This window comes from Berghia stephanieae, chromosome 1, assembly GCF_034508935.2.
Source record: "Berghia stephanieae isolate SIO BIC M18660-M18661 chromosome 1, UCSD_Bste_1.3, whole genome shotgun sequence".
NCBI classification, from domain to species: Eukaryota; Metazoa; Mollusca; class Gastropoda; order Nudibranchia; family Aeolidiidae; genus Berghia; species Berghia stephanieae.
In genome coordinates, this window is record NC_088360.1 from 120383472 (window position 1) to 120398469 (window position 14998).

Genomic DNA, 14998 nt, shown 5'->3' on the forward strand with positions numbered 1-14998 from the left:
GCTTAGGAGTATATGAGTACCATTTTATAGACAATGGTGGACTTCTGGCATGAAAAAAGGATGCTTATCAATTAATTTGTATTGAATGAAATGAAAATTTTGTTCCATATTGTTGCTGGTTGAATATATGGAACGTTATGATTATGAAGTTCTTTGAGGATGGCGAACTTATGACAACACACTACCTAAATTTATTCATGTATTCGCGGCAATATGGTCTAGTGGTATGACACTCACCTTCGGATCAGAAAGTCCTGAGTTCGAGTCCCAAGCGGCGCATAATTGAGTCCTTGGAGTCTTTACTCACATTTTCTCACCGTACTCAGATGTGAAATGAGTATCTGGACTCTAACAGCGTTGTCTCCGTCAGAGGATAAGAAGATTGTAATATCGCCTATCAGGCGTCATGACTCGTCCTACATGTTAAGCGTTGTTGTTGGCTAGGGATCCCTTGTAAAGTTCTTTGAGCTCCTTTAGTGGATATTTGCAGTGTTGTCCCATCACTGAAAAGTTGGGGAGTATGTCAATGTAACCCGTTTTAAAATTAGATTCACACTTTCAGGGTTGGTGTATTTGTCGGAGAATACCCGGTATTGTCCATCATCGTCCCGGTCATCATGTGCTGTCTTTGTGGTTTAGGCATGAAAACATTTGAGCCTTCACCCGACCAAGAGAAACTGTGGGTGCCTTCCGCTGCCAGGGTGATCAATGAAAAAGACTGGGTGGATACCGTCTTTCCCCGGGAGACACGTTTTGTCTCGGTGCTGTTAATCGAAAAGGATAATATTCTCACTCCTACCGGTCTGAAAGCTGTAAGTATTGGTTGCTTGCTTTTTTTTTCTTTTCTATCTTTATTATTTATTTTCGTTTCGCAAGTTGTCTGTAATGTAGGAAGCTTAAGTTGAACAAAACAAGGATCAGGATGAACATACCGGATTATTATGTGATTATAAATAAAACACATAACGTGGAGAATCAGTGAAAAAGGAGAAAAAAAGGAGATAGAGAAAGAAAGAAAGAAAGAAAGAGAGAGAGAGAGAGAGAGAGAGAGAGAGAGAGAGAGAGAGAGAGATATATATATATATATATATATATATATATATATATGTATATATATATATATATATATATATATATATATATATATATATATATTATATAGAGAGAGAGAGAGAGAGAGAGAGAGAGAGAGAGAGAGAGAGAGAGAGAAAGAGAGAGAGAGAGAGAAATTGGAGTGAAAGTCTATCTCATTGGCCAAGGTTAAAGATGTTTTGATGATTTTCTTTTTGTTTTCAGCTAATGGATTTTTATGAGGATTCCTTGAAGATTTCAATCGGTGGGGTTACTTATACTGATATGTGTGTAAGGTATGCTTAATATTTTTGAGCTAGCTTTCTCATATAATTAATAATTAAGTGTAAGTAAATGAACAGAATAATTGAAAAATAAATCTGTGACATTCGGAATTGTCTTGAATAATTCTATCATGAAATACTACAATCGGTACTTGTTCATACGGCATGTAATCAGATAAATTTACGTATACCTCTCGGGTATTATGGAAAAGACTTTTGTGTTTTTATGCTTTAATTTTGTTTGTTGATTAATGTTGAGGAGGTCAGTGGTGCTTGTAAACAATTTTTAGGACATTTCAGTGGTTCAAGATCTGCTATGGTGGTACAAAATTGAATCATTGGAAAAGGCTCTCTACTCACCATCTCTCACCGCACTCATGTGTAAATTGTGTACCTAGCCAGTAACAGTGTTGTTTCTTTTGAAAATAAAATGTGATGCTGCCTCCACGGGCATCATGTCTCGTCTTACATGTTAAGTGTTACTTTTGGCTTGGGACTCCCTGTAAAATGCTTTGAATACATTTAGTGGATGTTGCGCTGTATAAAATATTCAATTTTTATTTTTTGAAATAAGACTCAAATATTTTAATTTAAATCACAGTTGCGCATTAAAAATTCGAACACCATGTGGCAAAAATGAATTAAGGTGACGCGCTGTCTTTGTTTTTATAGATATACGGCGACGGTTCCTCATGGAGGAGACCTTAATATATTTGTGAAGGGGGTGATCGCCATCCTTAATACCATCATTAGTATTTTCTTTTCCTATCTCCAGATTGGGTCCGTTTTGTTATGTGACAAGTCTGTTGGAACTGTGGCATTATGATAAAACAGTCATCGATAATCTCACAACAGCAGACATTCTAAACACCATCAACAACACACAATATACGTAAGTGCAAGTGGTATGTTAGTAAGAAAGAATTTCGTATTTGAGAAAGAGAAACAAAAATATAAAGTGTTGGCAAGTATCCAACACTGATTCTATCATCAAAGATGTTGGCACTTGCGGTGTTCATATGATTTGGAAACTGATAGTTTTAACAGTAAATAACATGATTCAAACTTTTAGGAATTGTTATTTATTTAATTTTGACAAATCAAATTCCTGACTGATCAAACTGGTCATCAATATGACGGCTGCTAGAAAATGAACAAAGACACCATGCTCTACTTATTGATGCATTACGTTAAGATAAAATACTCATAACATCCACCAACCGGATATAAGGTACCAGCACACAAAACTATGTGTAACGAGCGTTTATAATCTTATGGATATAATTTAGTAAGAACTATTCATAAAACTGACTGGCTAAAACAATAACAAAGAGTTGAGTCATGTTCCTTTTAGCCTTGAGAACATAAAATGGTAATAATATTTCATACTTAACAATAATATATCTCTTCCATTGGGATAGGGGGCTTTTAACTTCCATGCTGGATATGTTTTACCCCTTCGTGATTTCTACTGTCCTTGTCTTGAATGAGATAACTTGGTTTTGCCCTAGCCTTGTCTGAGATTCTTAGCTGTGTGAGAAACTGTCAAATGTATTGCTCCTTTATGGGCTTTTTTTTGGGGGTGGGGGGGGGGGGGTGGGGAGTGGGGATTGCTTTCATTTTTTTCCTTGTAAATAATCTCTCCACTACATATCGTAATCAATCAGGGTTGTATTGTTTTGTTTGGTTCCCGTGCCCATGTCTTGATTATAATTTTAGGTATAAGACATGAGTAGTTTTGTTCTTAGTGCCATGTTTGAACTATTTGAACTAGTCAACTAAGTCTTTCTTTGGTGCTCATAGCAAACTCTTGATCTAAAATCTTTTGATAATTATCTGTCTTATCATTTTTCCTCCTTATTGGCGCTGGAATGACCTAAAAGAAATTCGCAAAATAATATGTCTTTAATTGTGTTTTGTCTTTCTTCCTCGGTCATTAATCTAACAGGGGTGTAAACCATCAATGGATTTCTTTTATCTTTGCCTGACATAAAATCTTCTCTTTCATTTTATTATTTTCTGATCTCAATAGTCAGTTAAATATCACCTCCAAATGTTTTTTTTCTCTTTTCCTGTGGGTTCCATCCACCTTACTGCTTCCAGGATGGTAGGTATAGTGGTTTGCTTACGCTTTGCCCTAGTTTGGGGGTCCTAATAGCTCAGTTGGTCGCTCGCTTTACACCCAAATGGACTGGGATCGATCTGGGTGAAATCAAAATTTTATCTGACCCTTCTGTCCACCTAGCAGTGTTTGGGTAGCTGGGTCTGTAAGATCTGGTGGAAAGTACTTTGCAGTAGGCTAGTGTTCTATCCAAAGGATAGCAAACATTGCTATTGTCCCTTTCACTCTATAGAAACTGGGATAAACCCCAGCTCCATGGGGCTTATGGCTCAGAAGGACTACTTGCCTTAAACATCTTCTTACTCCTGTTCTAGCCTATGTCTTCATGTTTATATTTTATCAAACTATTTGACCGTCATTGCCGTGAAGCAACAGACAATAGAGCTTTGACCCAGTCCTTATAAATTGTAACTTTGTCATCGACAGGCCTATATCTAGGGTTGATGTGACTACCTTGCTTGGAGGTGAAATTACATATGGGAAAGATGGTGCCGTTTTAACAGCAGAAGCTTCAGAGCTCACTTGGATCATGAAGAAAGAAGTCAGTATCTTTCAAAATTCTATTAGTAGGGCTATTTAATCTTTTTGGATTTTATATATCTAGAAATGTAGTTTATGAAAGTTAGAAGTAAAAAAAAAATATCTTTATTTCTTTATTCAATTACTTTATGATTGATTGATTGCTTTATTTATTTGTTGTTGTTTATTAAAATTTTTAATAACCAGGTTGTCATTAATTTTGTAAAATAGACACATACACTACCACTACTTAAGGTGGATTTTATGATTTAATTTTAAGGACTCATGTAATTCTTTACTTCTCTTTCTATAACAGAATTCTAATGCAGAGATATTTGAGAAAAGAATGATAGAGCTGGCTCTGAAAGGTCATAAAGATATTGATGACATCTATGCTTATGCAACTCGAAGGTATGTGTTTAATGCTCTTCTCTTTATAAATGTTGGTAGCTGTAGGGTAGTGTTTGGACCAGTCAATACTAGTTCTGCCAAGTAGTTCATAATATAATATGTTTATCTATCACAGAAAAATCTCCCTGTCTTTGACTAAAAATATACCAACATAAAAATGAAATAACTGCCACTATTGTATAACATATTAATCTAATAGATAACACAAAGTTGTCTCAATTCTTCAGCGACTGTCTCCACTCGCTCCTGCTATTAATGAAGTTATTTATTATATTTTATTTTTCAGATTTAAATGGATTATTATCTTTTTGTAATTATTTGAAATGATGGATTAAGAAATGTTTTCAATATTCTTCTTCTTCTTTTCTTTCTTTTTTGTTTTCTAATTTGGAACCTTTATTTTGCATCTCATTACAGTCGATATCTCAATCAAACATTAGACTTCATTTCAACAATTTGTGTCAAACAAAAACATATTTAGACTATGTCAATTCGGCTTTTGCTTATGTAGTAGGTTCTTAACATTCAATGTGTAATTATCATTGTTATATTAAGAACCAAAATACATTCTTCGTTTTAAAACATTTCTTTAACCATAACCGTTAAGTACTGTTGATTCTATTCACAGTTTTGATGATGAAGGTTATGGCGCCATCAACAGTGACACAAATCTTCTGACAGCAGGATTCAGTATCGTGTTTGTCTTTGTAATATTGTCTCTGGGAAAATTCAGTCTCATTCAGCAAAAGGTAGATCCTTTAAGTTAACAACTTAATCATAAAAATAGAGGTGCTTGCATCTATATGTTTTTTTTTTCGCAGTTAACAGCTTGTTTATTTTCAATGATGTATTTATTCAAATGTTAAAGTTTAAGATGTTTGAGCCAAGTCTGACCTCATACCTAGAGTGGCATACATTGTGGTCAGTGAAATTCCCCATAAGCTGGATTGGCAGTGGGTATCCCTGGACTGGCTATATCTTATATCCCCCTAAATAATTAGTCCATTCCATTGACTATGGTCCCTGTTCTGGAGTAGGAAGGTTTGGTTTTGTCTGGATTCTGCAGTATTTTGCTAAGAGAGATACAGTTAGCTACATTTATCATTTTGTTAAATATGAATATTTTTTAGCTTGTGCCATGTACACTCGAGAAAAATCTACCATACTGAAAAGCGATGATCACTCAGAAAATGACATTGAGATTCTCAGAGTAGAAACAACACTGATTACCATCATATCTGTGTACAAACCTCCATTAACCCCATTCAAGTGGCCCCAAATGAATCTATCCGATAGAAAACCAACTCTGATCATTGGAGATTTTAACAGCCATAACACTATATGGGGATATGAGCAAAATAACCTTGACGGAGATGCTGTTGAGGAATGGGCGGCCGGCAATGACCTCACAATCCTCCTTAACCCCAAAGACAAGAAAACCTTTATGAGTGCCCGGTGGAAGAAAGGTTACAATCCGGACCTGGCATTCATATCCTCTCAACACTTCTCAAACTTTGAAAGGACTGTAGGTGAGCCTATACCGAAATCTCAACACAGGCCTATTACCATCAGCATCAAACCAGCTGTTAAAGCCCTCGAATCAAATGCGATACCACGATTCAATTTTAGAAAAGCAAATTGGGAAAACTTTACTAAAGATTTAGACAATAAGATCACCAATATAAAAAGTGACCCACAGAGATACGACGACTTTAGAACACTCATATGGAAAGTTGCAAAGAAAAACATCCCCAGAGGATGCCGAAAAAGTTATATTCCATGTCTCCAAGATGAAAGCAAGAAACTATATGAAAGATACATTGAATCATACAAGGTGGATCCTTTCAGTGAAGAAACCCTAGAACTGGGTGAAGAACTCACATCAATGATAGCCGATGAAAGATCGGAAAGATGGAAGGAATTAATAACCTCCACCAATATGACCCTAAACAGCAAAAAGGCCTGGACTACAATTTCAAAACTGAATAATGACAAAAATACCCAGACAAGAGTGGCTGCAGTAACACCTGACCAAGTAGCACATCAGCTTCTACTGAATGGGAAACCAGCCAAGAAAGCACGAGGCCAACTAAAAGCCCTGAAACGTGAAATGGACAAAGCCCTCAAGGATAGTGAAGATCATCTTGACTCTTTTACCCTGGAGGAGCTACTAGAGGCCTTGTCCCATCTGAAGGCAGGAAAAGCATCTGGACTGGATGGAATCACAACTGAGATGATTCAACACTTTGGCCCGAGAACCCTATCCTGGCTATTGGACCTCTTCAATGTATGCGCAAGGACAAACAGGCTGCCAAGTGCATGGAGGAAAGCAAGAGTAGTCGCCCTACTGAAACCGGGGAAAGATCCAAAATCCAAGAAAAGCTATCGCCCGATTTCCCTCCTGTGCATCGCATACAAGCTATTTGAGCGAATGGTTATGTCCCGCATGTCACCCAGTCTAGACGAACAACTGTCTCCAGACCAGGCTGGATTCCGACCAGGACGGTCAACATGTGGTCAACTTCTTAACCTTACACAATTCATAGAAGATGGGTTTGAGACAAAACGGGTCACTGGCACAGTCTTCGTCGACCTCACTGCAGCCTATGACACAGTGAATCACAAGATCCTACTCCTCAAAGTGGCTAAAATGATAAAGAATAAGAAAATTGTAAATATTATCCAGTCACTTCTCGAAAACAGGCGCTTCTTTGTTGAAATGGATGGCCGGAAGAGCAGGTGGCGCACCCAGAAGAATGGTCTTCCCCAAGGATCAGTGCTAGCTCCAACACTTTTCAACAAATATACAAATGATCAGCCTGAGTTCCCAAATATCCGCCGATTCATATATGCTGATGACCTATGCCTCGCAACACAGGATGTGTCCTTCCAACCAATCGAGAGCAGACTGACAAATGCCCTAGACACCCTTACAAAGTACTACACTAAAAACTCGCTGAACGCCAACCCAGGGAAAACACAAGTGTGTGCATTTCACCTCAACAACCACCAAGCCCACAAAAAACTTAACATCAAGTGGAATGGCCAGACATTAGAGTACAACTACCACCCAGTGTACCTCGGAGTGACGCTTGATCGGACTCTGTCCTTCAGAGAACACGTGAGGAAGACCAAGGCAAAAGTGTCCACGCGTAATGCCCTCCTTGGAAAGCTGGCAAACATGAACTGGGGAACTGACCCTAAAACTCTAAGGACCACAGCATTGGCCCTCAGCTACTCAACTGCGGAGTACTGCTCAGCTGTATGGGCCCGATCATGCCATGCCTCCAAGCTAGACCCCGAGCTCAACAACGCCTGCCGGATCATAACGGGCCAGCTGAGAGCAACACCATTACCACTGGTCTACCGTGCAGCAGGAATAGCCCCACCACACATCCGGAGGGAAGCTCATGCCCAAATACAAAAATACAAACAGGAAATGGACCAGAGACACCCCCTTCATGACCACAATTGCCCCAAAAGCAGGCTCAAATCAAGAAAAAGCTTCCTCACAGTAGAGAGCCTTCACCCAGACCACTCAGCATTCTTCCGCCTGGACAAATGGGTAGAATGGGACAAGACAGCAAACGATGCCCTCCAGCCCCCAACAGAAAAGCTCCCAGCAGGCACAGACCTCAAAAGAAAAGAATGGGTGGCGCTGAACAGAGCTAGAGCAAAGGTGGGAAACACCGCCACCAACCTCTTTAAATGGAAAATCTCACCGGGCACTGAATGCCCATGCGGTCACCCCAGACAGACCATGGACCACATCCTGTCCGAATGCTCGCTGGGACCTCACTGCACCAATGCTGACCTGAGGGAATGCAACCAGACTGCCCGGGACTGGCTGACTCACTGGCGCGACAAGATATGATGATGAGCTTGTAAATTATCTTTCTATCACAAAAAACACATACAAACAATTTTTTTCCTGCATTATCAATGATCAAGAAATAAAATTACAGTACGTTATCTGTGCATCGTGAAACAGAAAAGGTTTAGCAGGATTGTGGACATGGATAAAAAAAAAATGTGCTTTGAAGATGGTAACCAGTCTATATTTCTTCTTATAATATATATATATATATATATATATATAATATATATATATATATATATATATATATATATATATATATATATATATATAATATATATATATATATATATATAAAGTTTACATTACTGGTAGGTTTTATATTGCTTATTTTATGACAATCTGATTGTGTCCCTATTGGCAGAGATCTGGCTGAAAGTTATCAGTATCAGTGTGGAAATTTTGGGTGGTACAGGGCACTGAGATAAACAAAAAGAATTCAAATACTTGATCTTCCAATCACCTGGTTTGTAGGTTAAAAAAAATAAATCTAATATTTGTTCCATTTTCAACTCCCTACTGTATTTCTTTCTTTTTCCTATTCATCAGATCTACCTGTCGATGAGCGGCATGATATGTGTGGGTTTGTCCGTTCTGGTATCTTATGGAATAGCTACAGCCCTCAGCGTTGTCTACAGTCCCATACAAGCAATCCTGCCTTTTTTACTTTTAGGTCAGTCAGTTAGACATTCAATTTTAACAAGTAGTTGTGAGGCGCATTAATTATTAAATTAGTTTTAATTTATACTGTTCCTATGACTTTTATAAATTTTTGAAATATCGAAGAAATAATCATTTTTGAACTTTGTAGATCTTTGCTCTCGTTTTTCCAGTCAATGCATAATGTTTTACAGTTTAAATTGTCTTAATTTTTGGCCAAACAAGGGAATTTAAATGTTCCTGTCATATCCATTTTTTTCACTCATAATTTGAAGAATTTGAGGAAGCTTAGTTTTTCTAGGATTTTATATAAATACGACCCCCCCCCCCCCCCCGCCCAAAAAAAAAAAAACCAAAAAGAAGAAAAACCAACAAAAAAAAACCCAACAAAAAAAAAAAATAAATAAAAAAATAAAAAACCCGACAAAAAACAAAAAACAAAAAAAAAACAAACAAAACAAAACGAAACAAACTAACAATCAAACAACCCCCACCCCAACAAAAAACAAATTGATAATAGTAATAATAATAATAATAATAATAATAATAATAATAATAATAATAATAATAATAATAATAATAATAATAATAATAATAATAATAATAATAATAATAATAATGATAATAATAATGATAATAATAGTTCATATATAAAAAAAAAATTAAAATTACGGGATCACAGTGCAATGCCTTAACTACTCAGCCACTTCGCCCCCCCCCCCAATAATTCATATAAAAACAATAACAATTACTACACCTTTTTTTAATTCTTATCAGATTATAAGAAGCTTTTACTTTTAAGTCATGCGACAGGTTGAAACTGAAAACATGTTAGTTAATTTTTAATCCCCCTTCTCTTTTAATGTGTGCAGGTATTGGCGTGGATGACATGTTTGTGGTGGTGGAGGCCTGGAAGAACTTGACTCCAGAGGAGGAGGCACTGAGCATTCCAAATAAGTTGGGAACAACACTAAGTCGTGCTGGTGTATCCATTACAGTAACATCCATCACAGACATAGTGGCTTTTGGAATTGGGGCTACCACGGTAATTATAAGTTTAAAAAAAAAAAAAATCCCACAAAAAACAGTTGATAAATTTGTTCAAGTGAGCTTGCTACACACTGTGTTAAACAGTTTGATTGTCATTAGCATCATCATCATCATCATCATCATTGTCATCATCATCATAATCATCTTTATCATCATCGTCTTCCTCCTCCTCCACTTTCTCCTCCTCTCACTCCTCTTCCTCCTCCTCCTCCTCCTCTCCGCTTCCTCTTCTTCCTCCTCCTCTTTCTCCTCCTCCTCCTAATTATTATTATTATTATTATTATTATTATTATTATTATTATTATTATTATTATTATTATTATTATTATTATTATTATTATTATTATTATTATTATTATTATTATTATTATTATTATTATTGTTATTGTTATTATTTGAATGATTGTTATTATGATTGCTATCATGATGATGATGATGATGATGATGATGATGATGATGATGATGATGATGATGATTATTGTTATTATTATTATAATATAATTTTTATTACTTTTATTATTATTATTGTTATTATTATTATTATTATTATTATTATTATTTATTATTATTATTATTATTATTATTATTATTATTATTATTATTACTATTATTATTATTATTATTATTATTATTATTATTATTATTATTATTATTATTATTATTATTATTATTATTATTATTATTATTATTATTATTTATTATTATTATTACTATTATCATTAATGATGTTGTTGTTATCATCATCATTCATTTCTGCATCAGTTATAGTAAATAGCGACATTCTCTTAAAGCAGAATTATATGTTATTTGTCTTGGCAACATGATCTACTGTCTAGTTTTTAAATAATTAGTTGTCTGGGAGTAATATGTTTAGTATATTTTACTCTTTTAAAGGTGGAACAGTCTAGTACTCAATTTGAGATAAATCGAGAACAACTTTTATGACGTTCATAATATATTTTTTTGTTTCTTAAGCAATGAATTAATTTTTCTTTTAAAAAAAAACAAAAACCAAACAATATTTTCTTCTTTTTCAGGTCATACCCGCTTTGAGTTCATTCTGCATTTATGCAACCATTGGCATCTTTGCCCTGTTCATTCTCGTCTCCACTGCATTTGCTGGTGTTTTGGCACTAGATGAAAAGAGGCGTCGTCAACGCAGAGATGCTTGTATATGTTGCTATGTCCATCCAGAGAGCTATACACCAAATAGTTGTAGTCAAGGCAGATCTCTGCTGCAAAACTTTTTTACAAAGATTTATGGACCTTTTCTTATGAAGAAGCCAGTAAAGGTAGTCTTTGAAAATAATTTATGTTTTTTTTTATTTTATGCTCATGTTTTGGTATATATGTGTTATTAAAGACCAGTATATGAGAGCAAAGGATGATGTACTCATACAATGAATTTGATTGATTCATCTAATAGTGAAGTAACGGAAATGTTCAAATCAATTTCATGTTATCATAAAAAACAAATTGTTGTAATTGAGTGAATAGATAAAGAAATAGATTAATCTCTCCATACTAAAGTGAAATCAAATCAATTTCAAATCAATTTTATTTTATCATAAAAAATAAATCGTTATAATTTATTGAGTGAATAAATAAATTGATTAATAAGTAAATAATATACTTTTTTTTAACCTTTAATGGATCATCGGACCAAGGGTCTGAGGTTACAAAATATTCAATACCAGTCCAAAACTATATTATAATAACTCCATATGAACAATTTCATATAAAAATATTCAATATTGGTAAAAAACTGTATTATAACACTCCAGATGTACCATTTCCTAAAAAATGATAATTAAAGTAAATAAATATGAAATAAGAAAATTCAATATAATTTTCAAGTAAGTCGAGATTAGAAGAAGATTTTGGTCTAATTTAATGTGTCATCAAAACAAAACTAAAAAAATCACATAGTTGCTTATTATTCCCCTTTGTTTTTATTATTTAATTGATGTTAAAAGTTATGGTGACCCAACTCAAAACAAGATCAGTTCTGTGCCGAGCATAAAAAAATATTTTAAAAAGTTAAGATCAGAAATCATTAATTCAATACAACTTCTGTTCAGTGCATTGTGCAGAAATCATTTTAAAGGTGAAGGTCAGAAGTAATTAATTTTTCGATAAATGACTGCTTATCTTGACCTTCAATTTAAATTGTTTAAGCCAATAATATGATTATGTCACAGCGGTCATTAATACATCATTAGCTTGACCAGTTTTTTCCTATCAGAGACTACAAAAGGGGTGTTATAATTTGTATTGATATTTTCGGACAATGCTAGTTAAACTTATTTGATATGGAAAGACAAATGTGGGAATTCTTTAAAAAATATTTTTTGTTGTTCTTTTCTAAATTATTTAGGCTGCAGTAATGCTTCTTGCTATTACAATGATGAGTGTTGGCTTCTGGAGGTTTATCAAGATGCGAAAGGATTTTGATCTCATCAACTATATCCCGAGTGATTCATATGCCTACAGCTATGCTAGAACTAAAGAAGACTATTTTAATAAGGAGGGAACTGATGCAACAGTATTTTGTGGTGCGGATGAGTTGTTGTGTTTATATTTTTCATCTAATTGCTTTGATTTAGTTTTGTTTGATACAAGGGTGGACTGAAAAGTCTTGAAGCCGCATTTGTATTTCCAAAAGTATAATAGATACGAAATTGACAATGGTATCAAAACAATGCTTAGTTTATGTCCTTTCATCATTTTAAATTTTAACAAAGTCACGGTTCCCATCCACACAGAGCCATCAAAGACCCACCTTTCATTGCATCGCCTTGAGGAGTAATTCACATAGCAAACTTCCACACCGTCGAGTCACGGCTGTTTGCACCTCGCATATTACTGCCAAAATTTGGCCCATTGAGGTGGCTTTTAAGTCTTAAGGAAAGGAAAAACTTACTTGGAGCTAAATCGGAACTGTTGGGGGCTGTTCTATGACTTCAAGAAAACTTACTCTTTCAATGTGATCATGTGTGTATCCAAGGGGAACATACTGTTCTGAAACCCAAGATTTTTCGAATGATATATCCAACTCTTTAACAAATTCAATTCATGACTTATTCTGATCATTTGTCTATCTGCCTTTTTACATTTTGTTTGTCAGTTTTTTGTTCTGTCTGATTGATAGTCAGTCTTTTTTCTTTTTCTATAGCTTCATGATTATATGTTAAATTAAAAGATTTTACCTTATTTAAAACATACCAAGTAAAGTGTTGAGATTTCGAATTGAGCTGGTGGATATGAAATTGTTGTTGCATTTTATTTACAGCTGATTTTAACTACTTCAAGTATGCGTCCAACATGGAGATGATGTATCAAAAATTGTCACAGTCCAAATACATCCAACCTGGTACAATAGTGGCCTGGTTTAATGTCTTCAATCAAGGTATGTCTACTATAAATAACAAGTGTGCATCACAGAATAAATAATCAGTGGAGAAATATCATTTTGAAGGATTCGAAAGATATGGCAAAAAATAACTTGTGGTAGACTTATATCCTATTCAAAGGGTGCAAGTCCATTTAACGCTTCAGAAAATGGGATATACTCTTCATGGATCTCTGAATAACAACTTAACACAGTTGGTATTTCTATCTTTTGTCAAAGGTTGAGGGTTTGAGTAAGTTGATGAATTTTGCTGAGTATCAATCATCCTGATAGAATTGATTGTCTGTTAAATTTTTTGGTGTTGTGGGGATTATTATTGTTACTTTCAGATAGTAAAAAAGTATGTGCCTTGTAATAGACAAGTATATAAGAATTGAGAGTAATTTGTGCTGACAAGTTGCATGATGAATTTTCACTGAGTATGGTTTCTGACTTTTATAAAATAGCCACTTAAGCATCATGAAACGGCTGCATTCGGTTTTGATTCCAAAATAATATATAAATGAAATGAGATAAATTTACATATTTTTTCTGTGCTTTGATTATTTTTTAATTAAACTCATAAATATTTATATGTTATATGTTTTCTCATCTCCATGAAGAAATGGGAGGTAATTTCACAACTGAGGCAGCATACAATAAGGCTGTGTTCCAGTTTGTCCATTCTAGTGTTGGAAGTCGCTTTGCTTCATTTATCAAGTTCAACTCATCAACAGAGCCAGTCTCCATTTTGGTAATGTTAAACATTTTTTGTACTTTTCTAATGAAGGTGACATACAGTTAAGATGGCAAAAATTTTTTATGAAGTTAAAGAAATCGTCATATGACATCAGGTAATCTGAAAAAAGGGTAATGAAAGAGTAGTAAATATAGTTTAGAGATAGTGAGAATTCTGCATGAAGTTTTGGGCAACTAATTTCTTTCTATCAGGTTTATCGTCTCAAAGTTTTAGAAAAGTTAGATAATATGCTTCTCCCCTCTCCTCTCAAACAATGCATTTTCCTAGTTGTTTGATAAGTGATTAGATGAATTGCTTTTATTTTTCGTGATGCGAAATCAGGATTTCTTTCACTCATCTTAAACCCTATTTTATCATACACCATGCCTTTGAATTTTATTTCTTTAATATTTTTAAAAAATTGAATAACCCCACTACGGTAATTAATCCTTTTTCTTGTGCCAATGAGGAATTCTTGAGCATGAGATTTGCTCTCGACTTTTTGTAGAAATTCTATTTTAAATATAAGGTTTTGCAACAAGCAATATGATAATTTTAAAAAATCTCATAAACAAAAAAATAATGCCCCAACCCCCCCCCCCCCCCCCCAAAAAAAAAACAAACAAACAAAAAACAAAAACAATACAAGAACAAAAAATACTCTCCCCCCACAACCCTCCCCCCTCCCAAAAAAAAACAAAACAAACAAACAAAAAAACAAAAGCAAAACAAACCCAAACAAACCAAACCCTCCCAAAAAAAAACAAAGCCCCCAATCTTTCTTAAAGGTTAGAAAATTACTTTTCGACTCCAGCCATATAAATTTAGATTTCAATTTTGATTAGTTGTCTCAACTCTAGGAGGACATACTATC

The 14998-nt window shown here is 34.6% G+C and overlaps 1 protein-coding gene across 5 annotated transcripts in view; it reads left to right on the plus strand.

Moving 5' to 3' along the window:
- The window catches only part of LOC144962933 (patched domain-containing protein 3-like), a 99077-nt gene that overhangs the window by 72441 nt on the left and 11638 nt on the right, over positions 1–14998 (plus strand). For all 5 annotated transcript variants that reach the window (XM_078896343.1, XM_078896346.1, XM_078896344.1 and 2 more), the window contains 12 exons: positions 563–812; positions 1297–1367; positions 2131–2247; positions 3904–4018; positions 4313–4407; positions 5036–5156; positions 8834–8957; positions 9817–9989; positions 11032–11286; positions 12372–12549; positions 13287–13403; positions 14009–14139. In XM_078896343.1, coding sequence (XP_078752469.1) covers positions 563–812; positions 1297–1367; positions 2131–2247; positions 3904–4018; positions 4313–4407; positions 5036–5156; positions 8834–8957; positions 9817–9989; positions 11032–11286; positions 12372–12549; positions 13287–13403; positions 14009–14139 — 1747 coding nt within the window. The remainder of the gene's footprint in view (positions 1–562; positions 813–1296; positions 1368–2130; positions 2248–3903; positions 4019–4312; positions 4408–5035; positions 5157–8833; positions 8958–9816; positions 9990–11031; positions 11287–12371; positions 12550–13286; positions 13404–14008; positions 14140–14998) is intronic.